We start from the raw sequence: 18,514 nt of genomic DNA on the forward strand, positions 1-18,514 counted from the left end.
CAGGTGTGCTCAGCAGAGGCGACCTGGTCTCGGGGTACTACAAGTCCATCCCCACCATCAGGGGCCCTGGTGAACAAGTACCCTGGGGCTTAGACTCCGCGCTCTGGGCACGCCTGACCAGTGGAGTGCTAGTGGTGCCGCTCGGCGGTCCCTCACAGTACCAGAAGGCCATGACTGAGCCTCGAGGAGGACTCTCCCCGTTGGACGAGGTTTGCAGGCACCTGGCTACCCTGACGCAAGCCGTAAACACATTACAGGACAGATGTCTGCAGATCGAGAATTGGTTTCAGGCCTGCACCATATCTGTTCCTGTCTCACAGGCCCCGGCCCCTGCACCACCGGTCGCAGCAGTCCATGAGCCGGCTCCTGGGCCTCCCACATCACTCCCTATGGCAGAACCCCGAGTACCCTTACCCGAGCGCTTCCATGGGGATCGCACACGCTTTCGGTCATTCCGTGACTCCTGTCTGCTCTATTTTGAACTGCAGCCACGGACCTTTTTGACGGAATCAGTGAAAGTGGGGTTTGTTGTCTCACTGTTGCAGGGTGAACCCCAAGACTGGGCCCACCGACTAAGGGGAAACAATGACCCTCACCTGGTTACGGTCGACAGCTTCTTTAACGCTATGGCCATCTTATATGATGACCCACAACGGGCAGCCTCGGCCGAGGCCACATTATACGCACTCCGACAAGGTCGGCGGGCGGCCGAGGAATACGCCTCTGACTTTAGGCGCTGGATGGGTGACACTCGTTGGAACGAGTTCGCACTTTTGCACCAGTTTCGTATGGGCCTATCAGAGGCTCTGAAAGACGAGCTCGCCCGGGTGGAGGTGCCCGAGACATTAGAGGACCTAATTGCACTCACCATCAAAATTGACCGTAGACTACGGGAGCGCAGATTGGAGAGGTCTGGTCAGGGTCGCGGAAATCCCTGGGGGTCATTTCAGGGATCCAGTCAACATACTAGGCCAAGCACCCAGAACCTGCCGTTTGAAGATGCTCCCGAACCCATGCAGCTAGGCCTGGCTCGGCCTAAACTATCGCCTGAGGAACGCCAGCGCAGACGCTCCCAGAATCTGTGTCTGTACTGCGGCGAAGCTGGTCACATGGTGCGTTCCTGCCCGCAGAAACTGAGTAAGTTCACCTCATCTTCTTTATCTGTTGGCAATATGAACCCGTCCCAGTACTTAGTTGTTCCCCTCTCCTTTCAGCTTTCAGAAAGGACCGTGGAGGTGACGGCCATAGTTGATTCGGGGGCATGCAGCTGTTTTGTGGATATCAATTTTGCTCACCAGCAGGGTATTCCCCTCCGCCCAAAGGAGAAGGGGTTTCACATCTTTTTGGCTGATGGTTCCCGGATAAAGTCAGGGGTGGTTAACCAGGAGACCCCTTCCATTGTGACTTCCATTGCCGGTCAGCACCGGGAACTCCTCCGCCTGGATGCTGTTGCATCACCCCTTTTCCCAGTCATTCTGGGGCTCCCTTGGTTGCGGGCCCATAACCCCCAAATTGACTGGGAGACTGGGGTTGTCTCGTTCCCTTCCCCATATTGTCGGGAACTGTGTCGAACTTCGGGCCCGGAGGTCCCCCGGGTCCTCCTGTGCTCTGAAGGGGATGACAGCCTAAAACAAGTGATTCCTGCAGCCTACCATGAGTTTCTTGATGTGTTCAGTGAACGGGGAGCAGATGCTCTACCCCCCCACCGCCCATATGACTGTCCTATTGATCTGTTGCCCGGTTCGGAAATTCCGTTCGGGCGAATTTTTCCCCTTTCTGAGCTAGAATTAGGGGCCCTGAAGGACTATATTGAGGATAGCCTCCGAAAGGGATTCATCCGTCCCTCCACTTCCCCAGCAGGTGCAGGGATCTTCTTTGTAGAAAAGAAGGACAAGACTTTGAGGCCATGCATTGACTATCGGGAGCTGAATAGGGTCACCATTAAAAATCGTTACCCATTACCACTGGTACCTGAACTATTCCAGAGCCTAAAAGCTGCAGTAGTGTTTACCAAGTTGGACTTAAGGGGAGCCTACAATTTGGTTCGCATAAGGGAGGGGGATGAGTGGAAGACGGCCTTCCGCACCCGTTTCGGCCATTTTGAGTACCTGGTCATGCCTTTCGGGTTGTGCAATGCGCCAGCCACCTTCCAACACTTTGTGAACGACATCTTTAGGGACTTCCTGGACATCTTTGTCATCGTCTACTTAGACGACATTTTGATTTTTTCATCCTCCCTGGGGGAGCACAGGGTACATGTATCAAAGGTGTTGGGGCGGTTGCGGCAGCACGGGTTGTACGCTAAAGCAGAGAAATGCTGCTTTGAACAGGCTAGTGTTACATTTCTGGGTCTGATCATCTCCACCACGGGGGTCGCAATGGACCCTCAGAAGGTCTCAGCGATCCTAGATTGGCCTGAACCCACGGACAGGAAGAGTGTCCAACGTTTTATTGGGTTCGCAAATTTTTACCGGAAGTTCATCAAGAACTTCTCGGGTCTGGTCTCCCCCATCACTCAGTTAACCAAGCTTGGGACGCGATTCAGATGGACGCCCGAGGCACAGGAAGCTTTTGAAGCACTAAAAAGGTTATTTACCTCGGCACCCATTCTGGGTCATCCCGACGCCTCCCTGCCCTACATCTTAGAAGTAGATGCATCTGAAAACGCGGTTGGCTCCATCCTTTCCCAGCGGAAGGGCGCCAAGGAATTACTTCACCCAGTAGCATTCTTTTCACGGAAACTTACCCCTGCGGAGAGGAACTACAACATTGGGGATCGCGAGCTACTGGCTATCAAAACCGCTTTAGAAGAATGGAGGTACCTGCTGGAAGGTGCCTCCCACCCCATCCTGATATTCACGGACCACAAGAACCTGGAATATCTGAGGACGGCCTACGCCCACGACAAGCAAGATGGGCATTGTTTTTCTCGAGGTTCCAGTTCCACATCACATACAGGCCCGGCTCGAAAAACACAAAGCCTGACGCGTTGTCACGCATGTACGAGGACACCAAGGAGATGCCAGTGCCCGACACTATTCTTCCTGCAGGAAATTTCTTGGCCCTTCAGACAAACCTTCACTCCGAGATCCTGAGAGCGTCCACAGCAATGTCCACCTCCGATGGGGCTCCCCTCCAGAACAAGGAGGGACTCCTATGGAGGGAGGACCGGATTGTGGTGCCGGAGGATGCCCGAACCTTAGTCTTGGGACATTGTCATGACCATCCACTGGCAGGACATTTTGGGCCGGTCAAGACCCTGGAACTTCTCCGACGTTCCTTCTGGTGGCCGGACATGGCCAAGGATTGTAAGAACTACGTGGGCTCCTGTGCCATCTGCCAGCGGAACAAGCCTTCAAGGAATAAGGCGTGGGGCCTGCTACGTCCATTGCCCATCCCTGAACGACCCTGGCAGAAAATCTCCATGGACTTCATAGTCGAGCTTCCACCTTCACTGAACCACACGGCAATTCTCGTGGTCGTGGACCGCTTGTCCAAGATGGCCCATTTCATCCCTTTACGGAAAACCCCATCAGCAGCCGAGACGGCGCAAGTCTTCATTCGAGAGATCGTTAGACTGCATGGGGTTCCCGAAGACATCGTCTCGGACCGTGGGGTGCAGTTTACCTCGCGGTTTTGGAGGGCATTGTGCAAAGCCCTGGATATCAAGCTGTCCCTTTCCTCGGCATTTCACCCTCAGACCAATGGCCAGACCGAGAGGACCAATCAGACCCTGGAGCAATACCTTCGATGCTACACATCATTCTCTCAGGACGACTGGGTGCCACTCCTCCCTTTGGCAGAATTCGCGTACAACAACGCTTGCCATTCAGCAACTGGGCAGTCCCCGTTCTTCGCCAACTATGGGTTTCATCCTGTCTTCCTCCCGGACTTGGTCCCGGAATGCCCGATTCCAGCGACACAGGATGCACTGACCTTTTTCACCTCCAACAATAGGAAACTACAGGAAGCCATCCGTCAAGCCCAAGAGGACTACAGGAGGGCTTTTAATAGGAAGCGAAGAGGGGATCTGGTTTTGCAGCCCGGAGAGAAGGTTTGGCTGGCTACGTCTAACTTGAGGATGCTCTGCCCGTCAAAAAAGTTGGGACCTAAATTTATAGGCCCTTTCTGCATCAAACGGATGGTCAATGAGGTGGCCTATGAACTTGTTCTCCCCGAGACACTCAAGATCCACCCTGTCTTCCACGTGTCCCTGTTGAAACCAGTAGTCCCTGATGCCTTCCCGGAACGAGAATCCAGGCCCCCGGAGGCCGTAACAGTTGAAGAGGAAGAAGAATTCGAGGTGGAGGCAATCTTGAAGTGCCGACGAAGGGGGGGCCAGACCCAATTTCTCATCAAGTGGAAGGGCTACGGCCCTGAGGACAATTCGTGGGAGCCAGCCCATAATGTCCATGCACCTAGGCTTGTCCGGAGGTTTCTTTGTGATCACCCGTGGTGGAGAGATCGGATGGGCATCCGGAGGTTGCCCGTAGGGGGGGGGCAATGTCAGGGATCTCCTCGATCCCTGCCGCGATGGTCCCGGCGCAGGCGCACTGCTCCACCTAGTACACGGGCACTAGGTCCGGGCCGGCCGCGGCGTTCGAGCTCGCGCATGCGCAGTAGAAGCCGCGGCCGCCCGCTGGGCACCAATGGCAGCGCAGGGCGGGATATTTAAAGGTCCCTGAGCTGTCATTTCGTTGCCTTCTGGTCTTACCTGCTTCCTGTGTTCCTGTACCTGTGCCTAGTAAGTTATTGACCCGGATTGCCTTTGACCTTGCTGATTTCTCCTGCCCAGACCCTTGCTTGCCTGACCTCTCTCCCTGGATGCCCCTTATTAGATCTGACCTCCTGCTGCTGACCTGGCGTGTGACCCGACGATTCTCTGCCTGCTCCCTTGTACCTTACCGTCCTCTACAATACCGACTCGGCCTGTCTGACTACGCACTTGCTCAGCCATCCATCCATCCATCCCATCGGGGTCACCCGACCTCCTCACATCTGGCTCTCCCTGGTTGGAGCCCCTGGCGAACACCACTACCACTGACAGGTGTGCTCAGCAGAGGCGACCTGGTCTCGGGGTACTACAAGTCCATCCCCACCATCAGGGGCCCTGGTGAACAAGTACCCTGGGGCTTAGACTCCGCGCTCTGGGCACGCCTGACCAGTGGAGTGCTAGTGGTGCCGCTCGGCGGTCCCTCACAGCACCACCTCCGATAACTAGGTCATTATATCTACGTTACATAATGAGGGTGAATGCTGAGACTTAGTCATTATGTATTCAAAACTCAATGTAGTGTCCTTGTGAATGGAAGAAGTTATGTTCCTAGACTGTAAGCTCGAAAGAGCAGGGCCCTCGATCCCCTCATGTTTTGCATTGTATTGGTATTGTTCTGTCACATGTTCTGTCCCCCTTTGTAATGTACAGCGCTGAGCGAACTATTGGCGCTTTATAAATACTGTATAATAATAATAATAATAATGTGTTCACTGAATGAGAGAAAACGAAACATTTGAAGCAAGATAACAAAAAGGAATTAGAGAGGGAGGAGGATAGAAATAGGGAAAGGAGAATATGTCCTGGACTCTCTCATCCAAGAGGTCCTCAGTCTATGACCAGACGTGAGAGAAGGAGAAGAAGCACCTTGTGGTGTAACATCGGATAGGAACGGCTGTCCGCGTCCGCGTCCCGCTGGAACAGGATGGTGGCTGGTTGACAAAGGAGCGCGCTTCCGCCACTTGAGGCCAGCGCATGCTCCGAAACACGTCTCATTGCATCTTGGTCCACTAACGTCATCACGCCCACGCCAGTACTGGATGGAGTGTGCGTTCCATCCAGCATTGAGGAGTACATGCACGCCGGCCGGCTCCATAGCTGTCTCCCTCCAGCCACCACGCTGCTCCAGCGGGACGCGGACTCAGTGGAACCGATGACAGCCGTTCCTATCCGATGTTACACCACAATACTACTATTACATGCCTGTATTTAACCACCTAAATGTGAATGTTCCTTCTTTTAAACTACAATAGTGTTATGCTGCACTTAGAGGCGCTTCTTCTCCTTCTCTCATTATCGTAGATTCTACTACAGTACTGTTTGGAGCTTGCCCTTAGTGCCATACGGACCCCCCAATTAAAGTCACCCTAACCATCTTTACCCACCACCAGACTGTTCCGGACTCGGTGCCAGTATTTGCGCTAATTATCATTTCTTCTTCTATGACCAGACGTGGCCCATGGTTTAAGTTAATTTTGCGTAATATGATTTCTCTAGACTATCCCACGATTCCCATGTTTTCCTGAAAGCTTTAGTAGATTTGTTCAATTGGGATGGAAGAGATTCCATATCCTGGATATCCTACATATGTGTATGGCGGTTTCATTTGTAGACATGTAGTTTGGAAAGACATGTTTCCAATTGAAGACAATGAAACATCAGGATGTTATTGAGATATGGGTAACTAATTTACTTCGATAGTTAGCTGACTGAGGAATACATGCAGATCCAGAAGGCATGTTTGCAGAGTTAGTTTAAAGTGGTCGTAAAGTTTTTTTTTCTCCCTAAAATAAAAAAAAACATGTTATACTTACCTGCTGTATGCCTTGGTTTTGCACAAAGCATGCACTGAACCTCCTCTTCTGGGGGTCCACCACCAGAGCTGTAGGCTCCTCCTTTTCTGCATGTGCCCCCTCTTGTTATGGGGGCAAATATGTGGGCTCGCTACTGAACCAGGCTGTGTGCCTCCATTGACACACAGAGCGTGGCTTGGTCCCGCTTCCTCCTCACATGATTTGATTGACAGCAGCAGGAGCCAATGCCGAGTCTGCTCTGAAAGAGGAGAGAGAGAAGAGCTCTTGCAGATGAACACAGTGCTGGATTGAGATCAGGCTCAGGTAAGTGTTAAAAGCGGGGCTGGGGGAGCCGTTGAAAGGCCCACACATCCGCGTCATTAATTCACATTTCTGTTGTATTTTTTGTTGCTTTTCTGTCTCTCAGTGTTACAATACACCTACCATTCGATTTTTAGACTGATCATTTCTTTGTGAGGGGCGAACATTCAAAATCAGCCGGGGAGCAAATACTTATTTCCTTCACTGTAACATCTGGAGGGCTGATGGGGATTATCAAATTGTCAATGGTAGTCCTTGTCACATACAGTTTGGGTGTGAACATCTGGATGGTGCTGCAGCAAATTTATGTCTGTTACAGTGAGTAAATCAGGTTGTCCATTCGGCATCATTAAACTTGAATTATTATTTATTTTATTTATTATAGGTACTTATATAGAGCCGTCAATTTATGCAGCGCTTTAATTTATATATTGTACATAACATACAGTCCCTAACCCTCAAGGAGTGTACAATCTAAGGTCCCTAACCCTCAAGGGGCGTACAATCTAAGGTCCCTAACCCTCAAGGGGCGTACAATCTAAGGTCCCTAACTCACATTCATACATACACATACTAGGGCCAATTTAGACAGGAGCCAATTAACCTATCAGCATGTCTTTGGATTGTGGGAGGAAACCAGTGTACCTGGAGGAAATCCACGCAGGCACAGGGAGAACATGCAAACTCCAGGCAGGTGGTGCTGTGGTTGGGATTAGAACCAACGACCCTAGTACTGCCAGGCGGAAGTGCTAACCATTTAGGCACTGTGCTGCCCATGTTCATCCCTTGCTGGGCACCTCCTCCATACTTAAAACATCTTGTAATCATTTGAAGATGTTCTGTGATTGGACAAGAGGAGAGTGTGACATTCATCCGCTTCTCCTTTCCACCTCGTCCAATCACAGAATGCCCTGTTTTATTTAATAGAGGAGGTGTTAAATGAGCATCCCTCTATACTCACTGTAGGAGACGGGAAGCCGCGGCGGCACTGCTCAGAAGATTATGGCTCAGACTGTATATGGTCTGGTCAGATGCTTTAAACAATCATTAGAAGTAACCACACTGGTCCAATCTTGCGTATAAAAATCATTTTTTTTCTGGAATTCAGCTTTAAGTATGTCATGAATTACATGCTAGAAAGGTTTTATTTCAGAACAGGTCTAAAATATATGTGGTAACGCTTAGGATTGATCTAGTACCTGGAGTGTTGGACCAGTGATATCATATTTTATATTTATTTTCTTTGTAAATAAGGTGCAAATAGAAGATTTGTTAGCAATAAGCCAAACTGTTTTCATGCTAATATACTTGTTCTAGCCCCAGAGTTTGTTCCCATACAAGTGTGGTTTGATCTATGGGGATCATGTTCAACATTTGCTAAATGGCGGAGAATAAACCTTTGGTGGCAGGTCCTGCCAGTACAGTGAGAGGTTTCAGTGATTTCAGCATATACCTTTGGCCGGCTCAAGTATTCCTTCTGGAACATGTGGCTTTTCAGGGATAATAGTTTCTTTTTTTTCCATTTAGATCTGAAGGAGGATAATGAGGATCTACTCTTCCCTGCAGAGCCGGAGATGACCCCTTACACAGGTATCCTGAAAGCAGCTAATATCAGAGCTGATGAGATTCTATTTTGTTTCTTTTGGCGGATTTAGGCTGTGTGTCTCTTTTCTGCACGTAATATCAATTTAAATTCTGTAATTTATTAAAAATTTTCCTAAAATCCTGGGACGGTATAACCATTCAGCTTATGGTGAGAATGGACTAAAGCAACAAAAGAAAAAATTCCCACTCTAATTTTTACTGGAATAGAAATGACTTGTGTATTGGCTATTTGATGCTTCCATGCTGAGCAAAGTAGTGATCGCATCAGCAGCCAAGTTTCTTTTCTACCACTTTTGATGGTGAGCAGCCAAAACTGCTGCAGAAAATACCATCTATCTAAAGCTGGCCATTCACCGACCAAAATTCAGCTGGTTTGGCAGGGCCTAGGCAAATTTTGATTGGCGTTCTATTGTGAACTGGCCCTCAAAGGAGAATAAAGCAAAATGCAGAATGTTTACTATGAGCTTTACTGTTTCACTACATAAAAGTTGCACTAATATGATTTAATTTTAATCAGGCGACTTTGTTGATTAGACATTCAGGTAAATATATGAAGGTGCACAATTTACGTGAATGTTGCATTGCAAAAAATTACAAGAAAATGCGTTTTTAATTTTTTTTTTACTATTTACAGTAAAAATCAAGAAAGTAAAATGTATCTATCCAAATTTGCTACCAAACTAAAGCCTGAAAAAAAATGATGTATAATTTGTTAGAATAGGCTGCAAAACCTACTGTACTTATAATATGTGGAACCAAGATCTTGCCGAAGCAAAAAAAAAAAGCTCCGGCACTCAAGTGGTTTACCTGAAATCCAAGTTAGCAGATTTTACAGAGCTTCTCACATGTTTGTGATCATGTCTACTTCCTAAATCTGTGCCTTTCAATGTTTGATCTCCTTTATATTTTGTGCTGTATCAAATGTTTTCTGATGCTTGTTTCCTCCCTTTAGATGTGGATGCAGCAGACAAATCGCAGAACTCTGGTATGACACCAAATGACAGCAGTGTATCCTCAAAGCCCAGGAGAGCACGCAAGAAAAAGCCAGTGCAAAACTTCCAAAAGCCATATCTTTCATGGAAAACCGGAGACATGCCTAGCCTCATGTTTGTCGTCCCAAGCGAAGAGATGGAGTCTATAGAGAACGTAAAGAAGAGGAGGAAGCAACAGAATGAGGCGGAATTGCAGGAAACGCACTGGTGTGAAATCTGCGACGACTGCTTCCCCAGCCTGGGCGACCTGGAGATGCACCAGACGACGCACATTGAGGGTGAACCCGAGGAAGACTTCGACTGCGAAGAGTGTGGGAGAGTCTTTGACTCTGTCACTGAGCTCCAGGAGCACCAATCGAAGAGGCACGGCAAACTGCGCTATTGCTGCGACATTTGCGGAATTCAGTACAACTACCAGTCGCAGTTCCGCATCCACATGCGCGCTCATTCCGGTGAAAGGCTTTTCACCTGTGAAGAGTGCGGCAAGGAGTTCAAGCATAGGTGCAGCCTGGTCATTCACCAGCGGAGGCATGTTGGAGTAACACCGCATCAGTGCCAGAGGTGCAGCAAAATGCTCGATACGCGATCCGCACTGGCGAAGCATGAGAAAATGCGCTATTGCCCAGACTGCAACAAGTGCTACACCCACCGCAGCTTCAACAAACACCTCATCAAGAATTGCATCAAACCATAGAAGTTTATTTTATTTTGTTGGCGGTGAACACGTGGGACCGACTGCGCAGGAATGTCAGATCCTCTACAGTGCAGGACAGCTGGGCACTTACAGCTTTAAAGTGCAACTCCAGTTTTTTTGAAATTCTGGAAAATTGTTTTCTTACTTACCAAAATTTTTCTTTCATGTCAGGTTCTCATGTCAGCCCACTTATGGATCAGAGCTGACCTGAGGATCTGCCAGGAAAAGGCAATCACGGTAAGTATGAAAATCTTCCAGATTCTTGGCTTTCCTCATGTCAGCTCACCTAAAGGCATAACTAGCAACATGAAAGGGGCAAGAGAAAACAATGAGTAATGCTGCAAAAGGTTATTTAATGTGCCAAAGCCAAGGTAAAACTGAGGAGGCAAAGGATTCTGATGCTTTAGACAGAACAGAGCTTATAGCTCTGCATACTGTCTCTGCTGACACCTTTGCCGAGGATGCCCAGGAAGCTGCTATGGCCTTTCTTGCATGTGCCCGGATTTCCAATGGTAAGAGTCAAACTCAAAGAGTGAACATCGTGTTGAATGGCTTTACCAAACCATAGACAAAACAGAGGACCCAGACAGAAAATGAGAAAATTGTCATCTCCCTTAAACTGCTCTGTTCTATGCAAGTAAATTAGTGGGGCTTCTCTTAGTTCAGGGGTCTCCAGTCTTTCTAAAGAAAGAGCCAGTTTACTGTCCTTCAGACTTTAGGGGGGGCCAGACTGTGCCCAGTGGGAGTAAACATTGCCCAATCTTTGCTATTAGGGGATGAAATTGCTGGTGTTGGTGGGAGGAATAGTGCCACATTTCTGTTGTCAGTGGAAGGAATTATGCCCCATTGGTGGGTGTCAGGAATTATACCCCATTGTTGCTGTCACTGGCAGGAATAATGCCTGAAGGGCCGGATGAAGGCAAGCAAAGGAACACATCTGGCCCCAGACCTGCAGTTTGGAGAGCACTGTCTTAAATCAAATGATCTCCAGTCCTGACTTGAGTCAGTCAATTCTGTTTTGGAAAAATGGCAGGACTTACTCCCAGTTCAGATGAAATGATGTAGACATCTTTGGAAAGAAAGATTGTACAGGCTGAAGAACCACATTGTTCTCAGAGCCAGATACAACAGAAGACACATTTCTGTAGGAAAAAAAGGGGAAGCCATCAGTGCCCATGGGATAAGTGGAAGATCCCGTTTGGGAAAGGGTATCTTCAAAGATGGTCTCAAATTCAACACTGGTTTGACAAATTATTTCAACAGATGATGACTGCCACAGTTCCTGTGTAGGCCAAAAGAGCCGACATCAGCCCTCAGTGAATTATAACTCTGTCCCTTCTCCAGACCACTATGTAGAAAAATCAGTATGAGATTCACATCCCAAGAGAGGGTGTCTGTCCCTTGGGCTTTTATCAACTCTCTGAAACCTTTCCACACACAGGAGCTTTTCATTGATGGTTTCCTAGCCTTTAACAGCACGTTATTAACTGGTTCCATGATAGCTAGTTGGCACAAGTAGTGCCTCTCAAATTCCAGGCCATAAGGTTCAGCCGACCAAAGTTTGAATAGAATAGCCTGCCCTGCGAAAGATCCTTCTGTAGGATCTGCAATCATTAAACTGCAAAGAAAAGGGAACTAAGGCATCCTGGGCCAGCATGGAAGAATGGCAAAAGCCAGCACCTCTGCTTGTCAGATCTTTAGTAACGCCTGAGGAATGAATACTACCGGGGAAAGATGCTAACTTCAAAGTCCAAAAATGCAACAGAGCATCCTGTACGAGGGCTTGAGATTTGCCCAAATGAGAAATACATAGAGGCAGACAAGTGTATTTTGCAGTTGCTGTCAGATCCACCTGCAGTGTCCCCTAGACCCAGAATAGCTCATACAGATAAGGCCATTTCAAAGACCATTTAAATCCAATTGTAAACCCTTTGACTCAAGGAATTTGCAGTCATATTGTCTTGCCAGGAAACTCTGGTGATGGAGTTTGACACCAAGATTTCCAAGAAAATGCTAATTGGAGGAATTTTTCTGGTGCCCCCTTGTTTGATTAGATATGCCACTGTAATCCAGCTGTCTGACAAAACTGTCACACAACACCCCAGAAGATGTTACTTGAATGCCTCCCCAACTCCCAAAACTGGTGTCTGTGGTAAGACTGAGAACAGTACCAGGGTTCTAGGGTTTGCTTAGCAACAGATTTGTTTCCTTTGTTCACAAGGCCAATGATCATCTGGTCACCTGTGGTGGAAGAACCTTCTGGTTCAAGTTGTGGCTGCAGAAAATTGAATTGAGAAATATGACAATGGTAACTGGCCCGCTAAACAACTGTGATAGTTGAACTCAATAGGCTTGGAAATGTCATGCAGTCTTTGTCTGATATCTGTGGCTTTTTCTGACCAGTGCCACCCTTGCCCGAACATGAATCCTCCTTTGGTAGATAAACCTTCCCATGCATTGTCTTGTATAGATCCACCAGGTAAACGAAGGACTGGGATAAGCATAGTTGGTTCTTTTGTGTATTCACCAGCATTCTGAACCAGGAAGGAGTCCACAGAACTATCTTCTCGTGAGTTTGCAGGACTAGAGGAGAGTTAGGCAAAATTATTATATTCAGGTAATGAAAAAATTAAATGCCTTGTACAGAATTATATAGAAATATGATTGACAGAAAGAACATTTGAAAGTTCGTGGAGCTGTGTTTAGATCAAAGGATAGGGCGGTAAATTCTTAGTGTTTGCCATTTGAATTTGAATCTTAGAAATTTCTACAGGCACGTGGCAATAGGAAAATGGAGGTTGGCATCTGTGAGGTCTTGGGTCGCCATCCAATCTCCTGGCTTCACCATTGTGTTATAGACTCCATTCGGAATGGAGGAACCTTGATGAAGGTGTTCAGCAATTTCAAATTTGGTACTGGTTAAAACTTCTCTAATGTTTCTTACAAGAAATGTTGGGGAGTAGACTCCAGCTTTCCTTTCCCAGTAATGTACTGTTACTATTGCCTTGGATCACAACAGCTTTTCTACATACTGTATAACTGCAGCTAAGAAAATCTCTCTGGATTCAGTGGAACCTGTCTTTATATGATGGGGTTTATTTTGGGTGTTTGAAAACCCCAAGTTGAGACAACCTTCCACCTACCGAAGTGAGGCAGGCACACCATCAGAAATTTTTCTCTGAGCACTTTGCAATCTGTGTGCTCTTGGCCTTCTCGGTTCTGCCACTTTGGGTTGATCTTAACAAGAATCTTTAGTACTTACAGCCAGGCGTATAAGACTTGGACTCTATATATTGGCCTTTTGGTCTTCTGTTTGAGCAAAAGGACTGCTGTTGATGCTTTTTTTACCATGGGATTGGGCCTGAGATTCCGATACACAATGAATTGCAGTATCTATGGTCTTCCCAAAAAGCAATTGACATTAAGACATATTTGGAAGGTGCATTGGCTGCCCATTGTTTTAACCATACAGTCTTTTTTGCTGTTACTAAATGCACCATGGTTTTTGTAACAAACAGTCTTGATCCAATGCTGCTTCTACTATAAAGTTTGAAAATAGTTTTAAATATTCCAAGGAAGAGAGGATGGCCTCTCTTTTCACCACTCTTTGCAGGTCCAAATCTATTTTGCTCTTTCACACCTTTAACGCCTTTTGCCACAGAAGCCAGCCATCATCGGCCTACCTTGTGCTTCAGTGTTGGAGTCAATGGAAATACAGCACGGGCCATATTGTGGCGAGACACATCCACTTTTGGACAAAAATCCCACAAATCTGTGCCTTTTTTTGATATACGTCAGATACAACTTTGATATTCTATTCTGTAAACTGTCGTTTGTCTGGTTTTGGCCATTCCTCCTCAAAATTTCACTGATTTCATACATTAATGTAAAATTGGGAAGTTCTTTTGAGGGCTTCTTGGGGAGCAAACCCTCCTCCTTCCAATCAATAGTTTCTTTAACTCTGGTTACAAATGGACTCACTAAGGCAAAGTCAAAGGAGTGAGAAATCTTCCTCTAAGCTTAATCTTGTGATGAACCCCTGGATGGCCCAGACATTGTTGAGGAATCAAGTCTGAGGACCTTGATTGTTGCATTCTCGTCTGCTTTCTTAACATAATGCTACATACTGTTTTTGCTTCTTTGATATATGATATCATTCCTTAGGTATCAGCCTCTTTATTTTGTAATGCTTCATTATTGAAGGACCTGCAGATCAGTTTCCCTGGTAAGGCTGAAGCCCCACAAATCAAACAAAGTTTGGAAATAGTACGCTTGAGAGAAGGGCCTCTACTAGAAGAACTTAAATGTCTAGTATGACAGCCAGTAAACTGCTCTGGAAATTTCTTCTGTTGCACCAGAGTAATACTTGCTGACAATTCATCTGATGATGGCTTTACGGCTTTTCGTCTAGGATTGTTTTTGTTTCCTCTGGCAATAAGATACACATTGGTTTCTTGATGAAGTGAATACTGAAGACTCCCTACCTAGACTGTGATTTCTTTGGCGTTTCTCCTTCTTCTACTGGAAGGCTCCTGCTGCTGAAACGATGAGAGGAAGCCAGATAACCAACAACCTAAGAAAGGCTGATAAAAGAAGAAACCCAATAAAGTAAGCAACAAGCTCCTAAAATGAGCTGAATACAAGTATAGAGGCTGGCAGATGCGACATGTGGAAGAAAGAGCTGGGAGGGAAGGCCTCTCGTGTGAACCTTTTAAGCTCTTCAACTTTTTGGATGTGTTTGATATGTTCAGAGTCTGAAAAGGTTAAACTATATCACAGAAGCCTTGAGCTTGTTTCAGTTGTTACCATCCGATTCCTAACTTTTATGTAAAAGCAATCTGGGCAATCACTCTTTTTACTTAACTCACAGGGTGCTGCTGTCTCCCCTTTGGTGGTTCCCCAATCTCCTCTGCTGTCTGTGAACCTGGAAAGGCTCGCCTCTGAGCATTTTTGGGTTCAGAGCTGCCGGAATCCCAGCTGAAAGTTGGTTTACCAACTTTTTAAGTGGGATTTTGGCTGAACATTTGATGGAACACAGTCCTGTTGAAAATGTAAAATAAATAAAAATTTAAAAAAAAAGGAAACTTTTAAAGCACCTTGTTGCCCCACACGCACACAGTCGAATACAAGCATATGTGTATTATGGAAACAACAATTGCACAACACATATTTGGTATCATCACACACGCCAGAGCGAGAGAAAAAAATCCACATCCCTAATTTACAGTTAAAGTGGTTGGAAAGGCTCCAGGTATTTTACCCTCATGCGTTCTGTGCATGAAGATAAAAAACCTTCTGGATGAAGCTCCCCCCAGCCCCCCTAATACTTACCTGAGCCCCATCACGATTCAGCGATATGCGCAAGAGTCTCTGTTCTCCAGGCAGTCTCCCTACTCGTTGGCTCCCACTGATGTCATTCACAGCCAGTGAACCAATGGGGAGAGATATGGGGCAGGGCCAAGCCGAGGCTCTCTGTGTGAATAGACATACAGAGCATCAGCTCAGGAACGAGCCTGCTTGGGTGCCCCATAGCAAGCTGCTTGCTCTGGGGGCAGGAGGGAGGTGCCAGGAGCGCCGGTGGGGGACCTGAGGATGATCGGGGCTGCTTTCTGCAAAAAAACTGCACAGAGAAGGTAATTATATGTTTGTTTTTTATTTAATTGCCTTTAATATCACTTTACCTCTAGGCAGTTTAAATCATCACCTATTAATAATTTTAGGTCCCATTACTTTTTTGTCCATTTACACACAGTTTTGAGAAAAATTGGGCTTAAAAATTGTGTTTGTACTAAAATGTTGTTTTCCTGAAAATATAGATTCGATAAACAGTTGAACAAATAACGTCAAACATAAAAAATTGCAACTACCATCTTTTATTGTGCAAGGCCTCTGCTTTGAGAAAATATATCATTTTGGGGGATTTAAAGTACCTTTTATAGACAAAAATGCAGATTTTAAATTGTCTGAAAAATAAGCTCTCAAAGGGGATTGGTTAAATAGGGATCCACCAATCAAAAGGCCCACCAGCTGGAAAATCATGGGATTGATGACACAAATATGTCACTTCCTGTCACACCAGAATTTGACCCTAGTTGTGACCCTTGGAGGCACCAGCTTTCTGAGCTTCCTGCCCACTGTTTAGTAATGGGCCCAACATCACTTCGGTTGGAGCCAGAAACATGTCATATACTAAAGAGATTGTACTGTTTCCACGCCTGCTGCCTAGAAACAGCCGCACAGGGAGCCCCACACCTCTGGCCAAACAAAAAGAAAATAAAAGGCAACGAAAACTCAAAAACAACATCAAAAGTATAAGGGAGAACATAGATCAAATACCCATGAACCCATTGTACTAGCCAGCAATATATGCCAGGTATACAAACACATTCCCACCCACCATTTAAGAGGAGGCCTTCCACTAGGAGAGGCTGAATCTGGCAGGCAAATAGGGAAAGCTGTAAAAAGAGTGTCTCGTAGCGAGGATGAAGATACGAATGTATGGGTGGGGATTGACCTTCATTTTATTTATTATTAAGGAGTTGTCTTGTAGGGATCAGGATGCAGATCTGACCGGTAAGTGGGCTGACATGAGGAGTTCCAGGAAAAAGAATTACGGTTCAAACACCAGAGCAGCCTTTATTACAGATGTGTCCAGTAAACACTGAGACAGGCCAAGTGGCTGCACTTATATCACTAGAAGTGGCTGCTCTTACTGAAGTCACATGATCAGTCTCGGTGTTGTATTAGATCACATTGCACCCCCATAGACATGCAGCACCCTGTGCCAGTATCACACCTCAGGCACAGTTGGGTGAACCATTTACAGGAGCAGGGGGAAGCAGAATCCTATTTACAAAGTATTTCGAAAGTTTTAGAGGGGGCCTTTTTAGGAAAAAATGGCTAAAGGCAGGCTGGATCTGGGAGACCAGACTGGAGTTACCCTCTAAAGTTTGGAATTTAGAAATATTTTTTTTGTTCAGTGTTGAAAAGGGGGAACCTCCACTACTGATAACTGTCGACTGATAAATTTCAGTATTGCGTGGAGCCTGGAAATGTAGCATGGAGGTCTCAATCTCACTGGAGGCCCACCAAACTCCACCAATAACAGATGTCACTTTTCGGTGGAATGTTCCCTTGACATAAAACGTTTCCTTGTTCTGCCATGTCTGTTGTAGATTTCAGCCCCAGTTCTGGAATTTCATCTTTATGTACGGTAGACGGCTCATTGGTAGCAAATACGTTAATCTATTTTCTACTTGTATTTTTCTAACTTGGTTCTTTATGAAGACTTGTACGTTTTTGTATGAAAATAAAATGTTTTTCTACATCTTGGGCCATCTGTGTGTCTTCAGGTTTTGGGAAGAGCAGCCATGACAAATGAATGGTGTCTGAGATATTTCACTTAGTTATCAGCCCATTGCAGCCTCTGGAGCTAGTAACAGCTGTCAGTACCCCAAGAAGATCCTTTAATACCAAAGGTGAAAAAGGCCAAAGTGGATCCTCCCATGAGCTGTGAATCACTGCAGCATAGGTTGCAGGTCCCTCCCTTTTTTGTTCCCCCACCTAAAGATTCAAAGGTAGCTCTGTATCTTCTGTCTACCCCTTGGTCCAGGGCTGGCTGACCTGTGCACTAAAATGCAGAATTAATTGTTCCCAGATTACCACCACAATTGGACAATCTTCCACAGTGCCAAAGCTTTGTGCATGTGACCTTAGTGGGGAGGACTACAGGATGCCATGGGTATGTGCTGTCACCTAATAAAGCCTCCTCTTTAAATCTGTCACCAACTCATCTATCTTCTGGATCCTCCAGCTTTGCTTCTCTCTGTTGACCCCTCCTTTGGCTAACCACTAGTCTAGGATTGAACTAGAGGCGTAACTAGAACCTTCAAAGCCCCGGTGCAAGAAACCATTAAGGGCCCCCTTGACTCCATCCAGTGGCCCTTTCTATTGCTCCCTTCCCACTGTACCTGGGGCCCTTTCCACCGGTCCTGGGGCCCTTGCCACTGGTCCCAGGTCCCTTCCCACTCTACCTGGGACTCTCTCCATTGGTCCTGGAGCATTTTACTCCCAATGTGTGGCCCTTCATTATGGTCCCACAGCGGGACCCTACCTGCCATCTTGACCCCCCCCCATGGTGGCAGAACACCAGGGCCGGTCACACTTGCAACCCCGGTAGCTCCGCCACTTACACCTTACTATTACTAGGGGGGCACTTGGGAGGATATAAGGTGGCATGCTGGAGGTACTAAAATAGTACCTCCAGAGTGCCCACTTACATCTTCCTCTAGAGTACCCCCTTAGTGTCTCCAGAGTGCCCCCTTATTGCCTCCAG

The 18,514-nt window shown here is 46.7% G+C and overlaps 1 protein-coding gene across 1 annotated transcript in view; it reads left to right on the forward strand.

Annotated features, from left to right (window-relative positions):
- LOC149452237 (uncharacterized) overlaps window positions 1-17,506 on the forward strand; it is an 81,558-nt gene extending 64,052 nt beyond the window's left edge. Inside the window, exons 18-19 of the mRNA XM_089689615.1 lie at window positions 8,416-8,478; window positions 9,446-17,506. Coding sequence (XP_089545741.1) covers window positions 8,416-8,478; window positions 9,446-10,179 — 797 coding nt within the window. The 3' untranslated portion in view covers window positions 10,180-17,506. The remainder of the gene's footprint in view (window positions 1-8,415; window positions 8,479-9,445) is intronic.
- The last annotated feature ends 1,008 nt before the right edge of the window (window positions 17,507-18,514 follow it).

The sequence above is a fragment of the Staurois parvus genome, unplaced genomic scaffold (assembly GCF_062004578.1).
Source record: "Staurois parvus isolate SC_StPar_1 unplaced genomic scaffold, SC_StPar_1.0 ptg000487l, whole genome shotgun sequence".
In the NCBI taxonomy this organism is placed as follows: Eukaryota; Metazoa; Chordata; class Amphibia; order Anura; family Ranidae; genus Staurois; species Staurois parvus.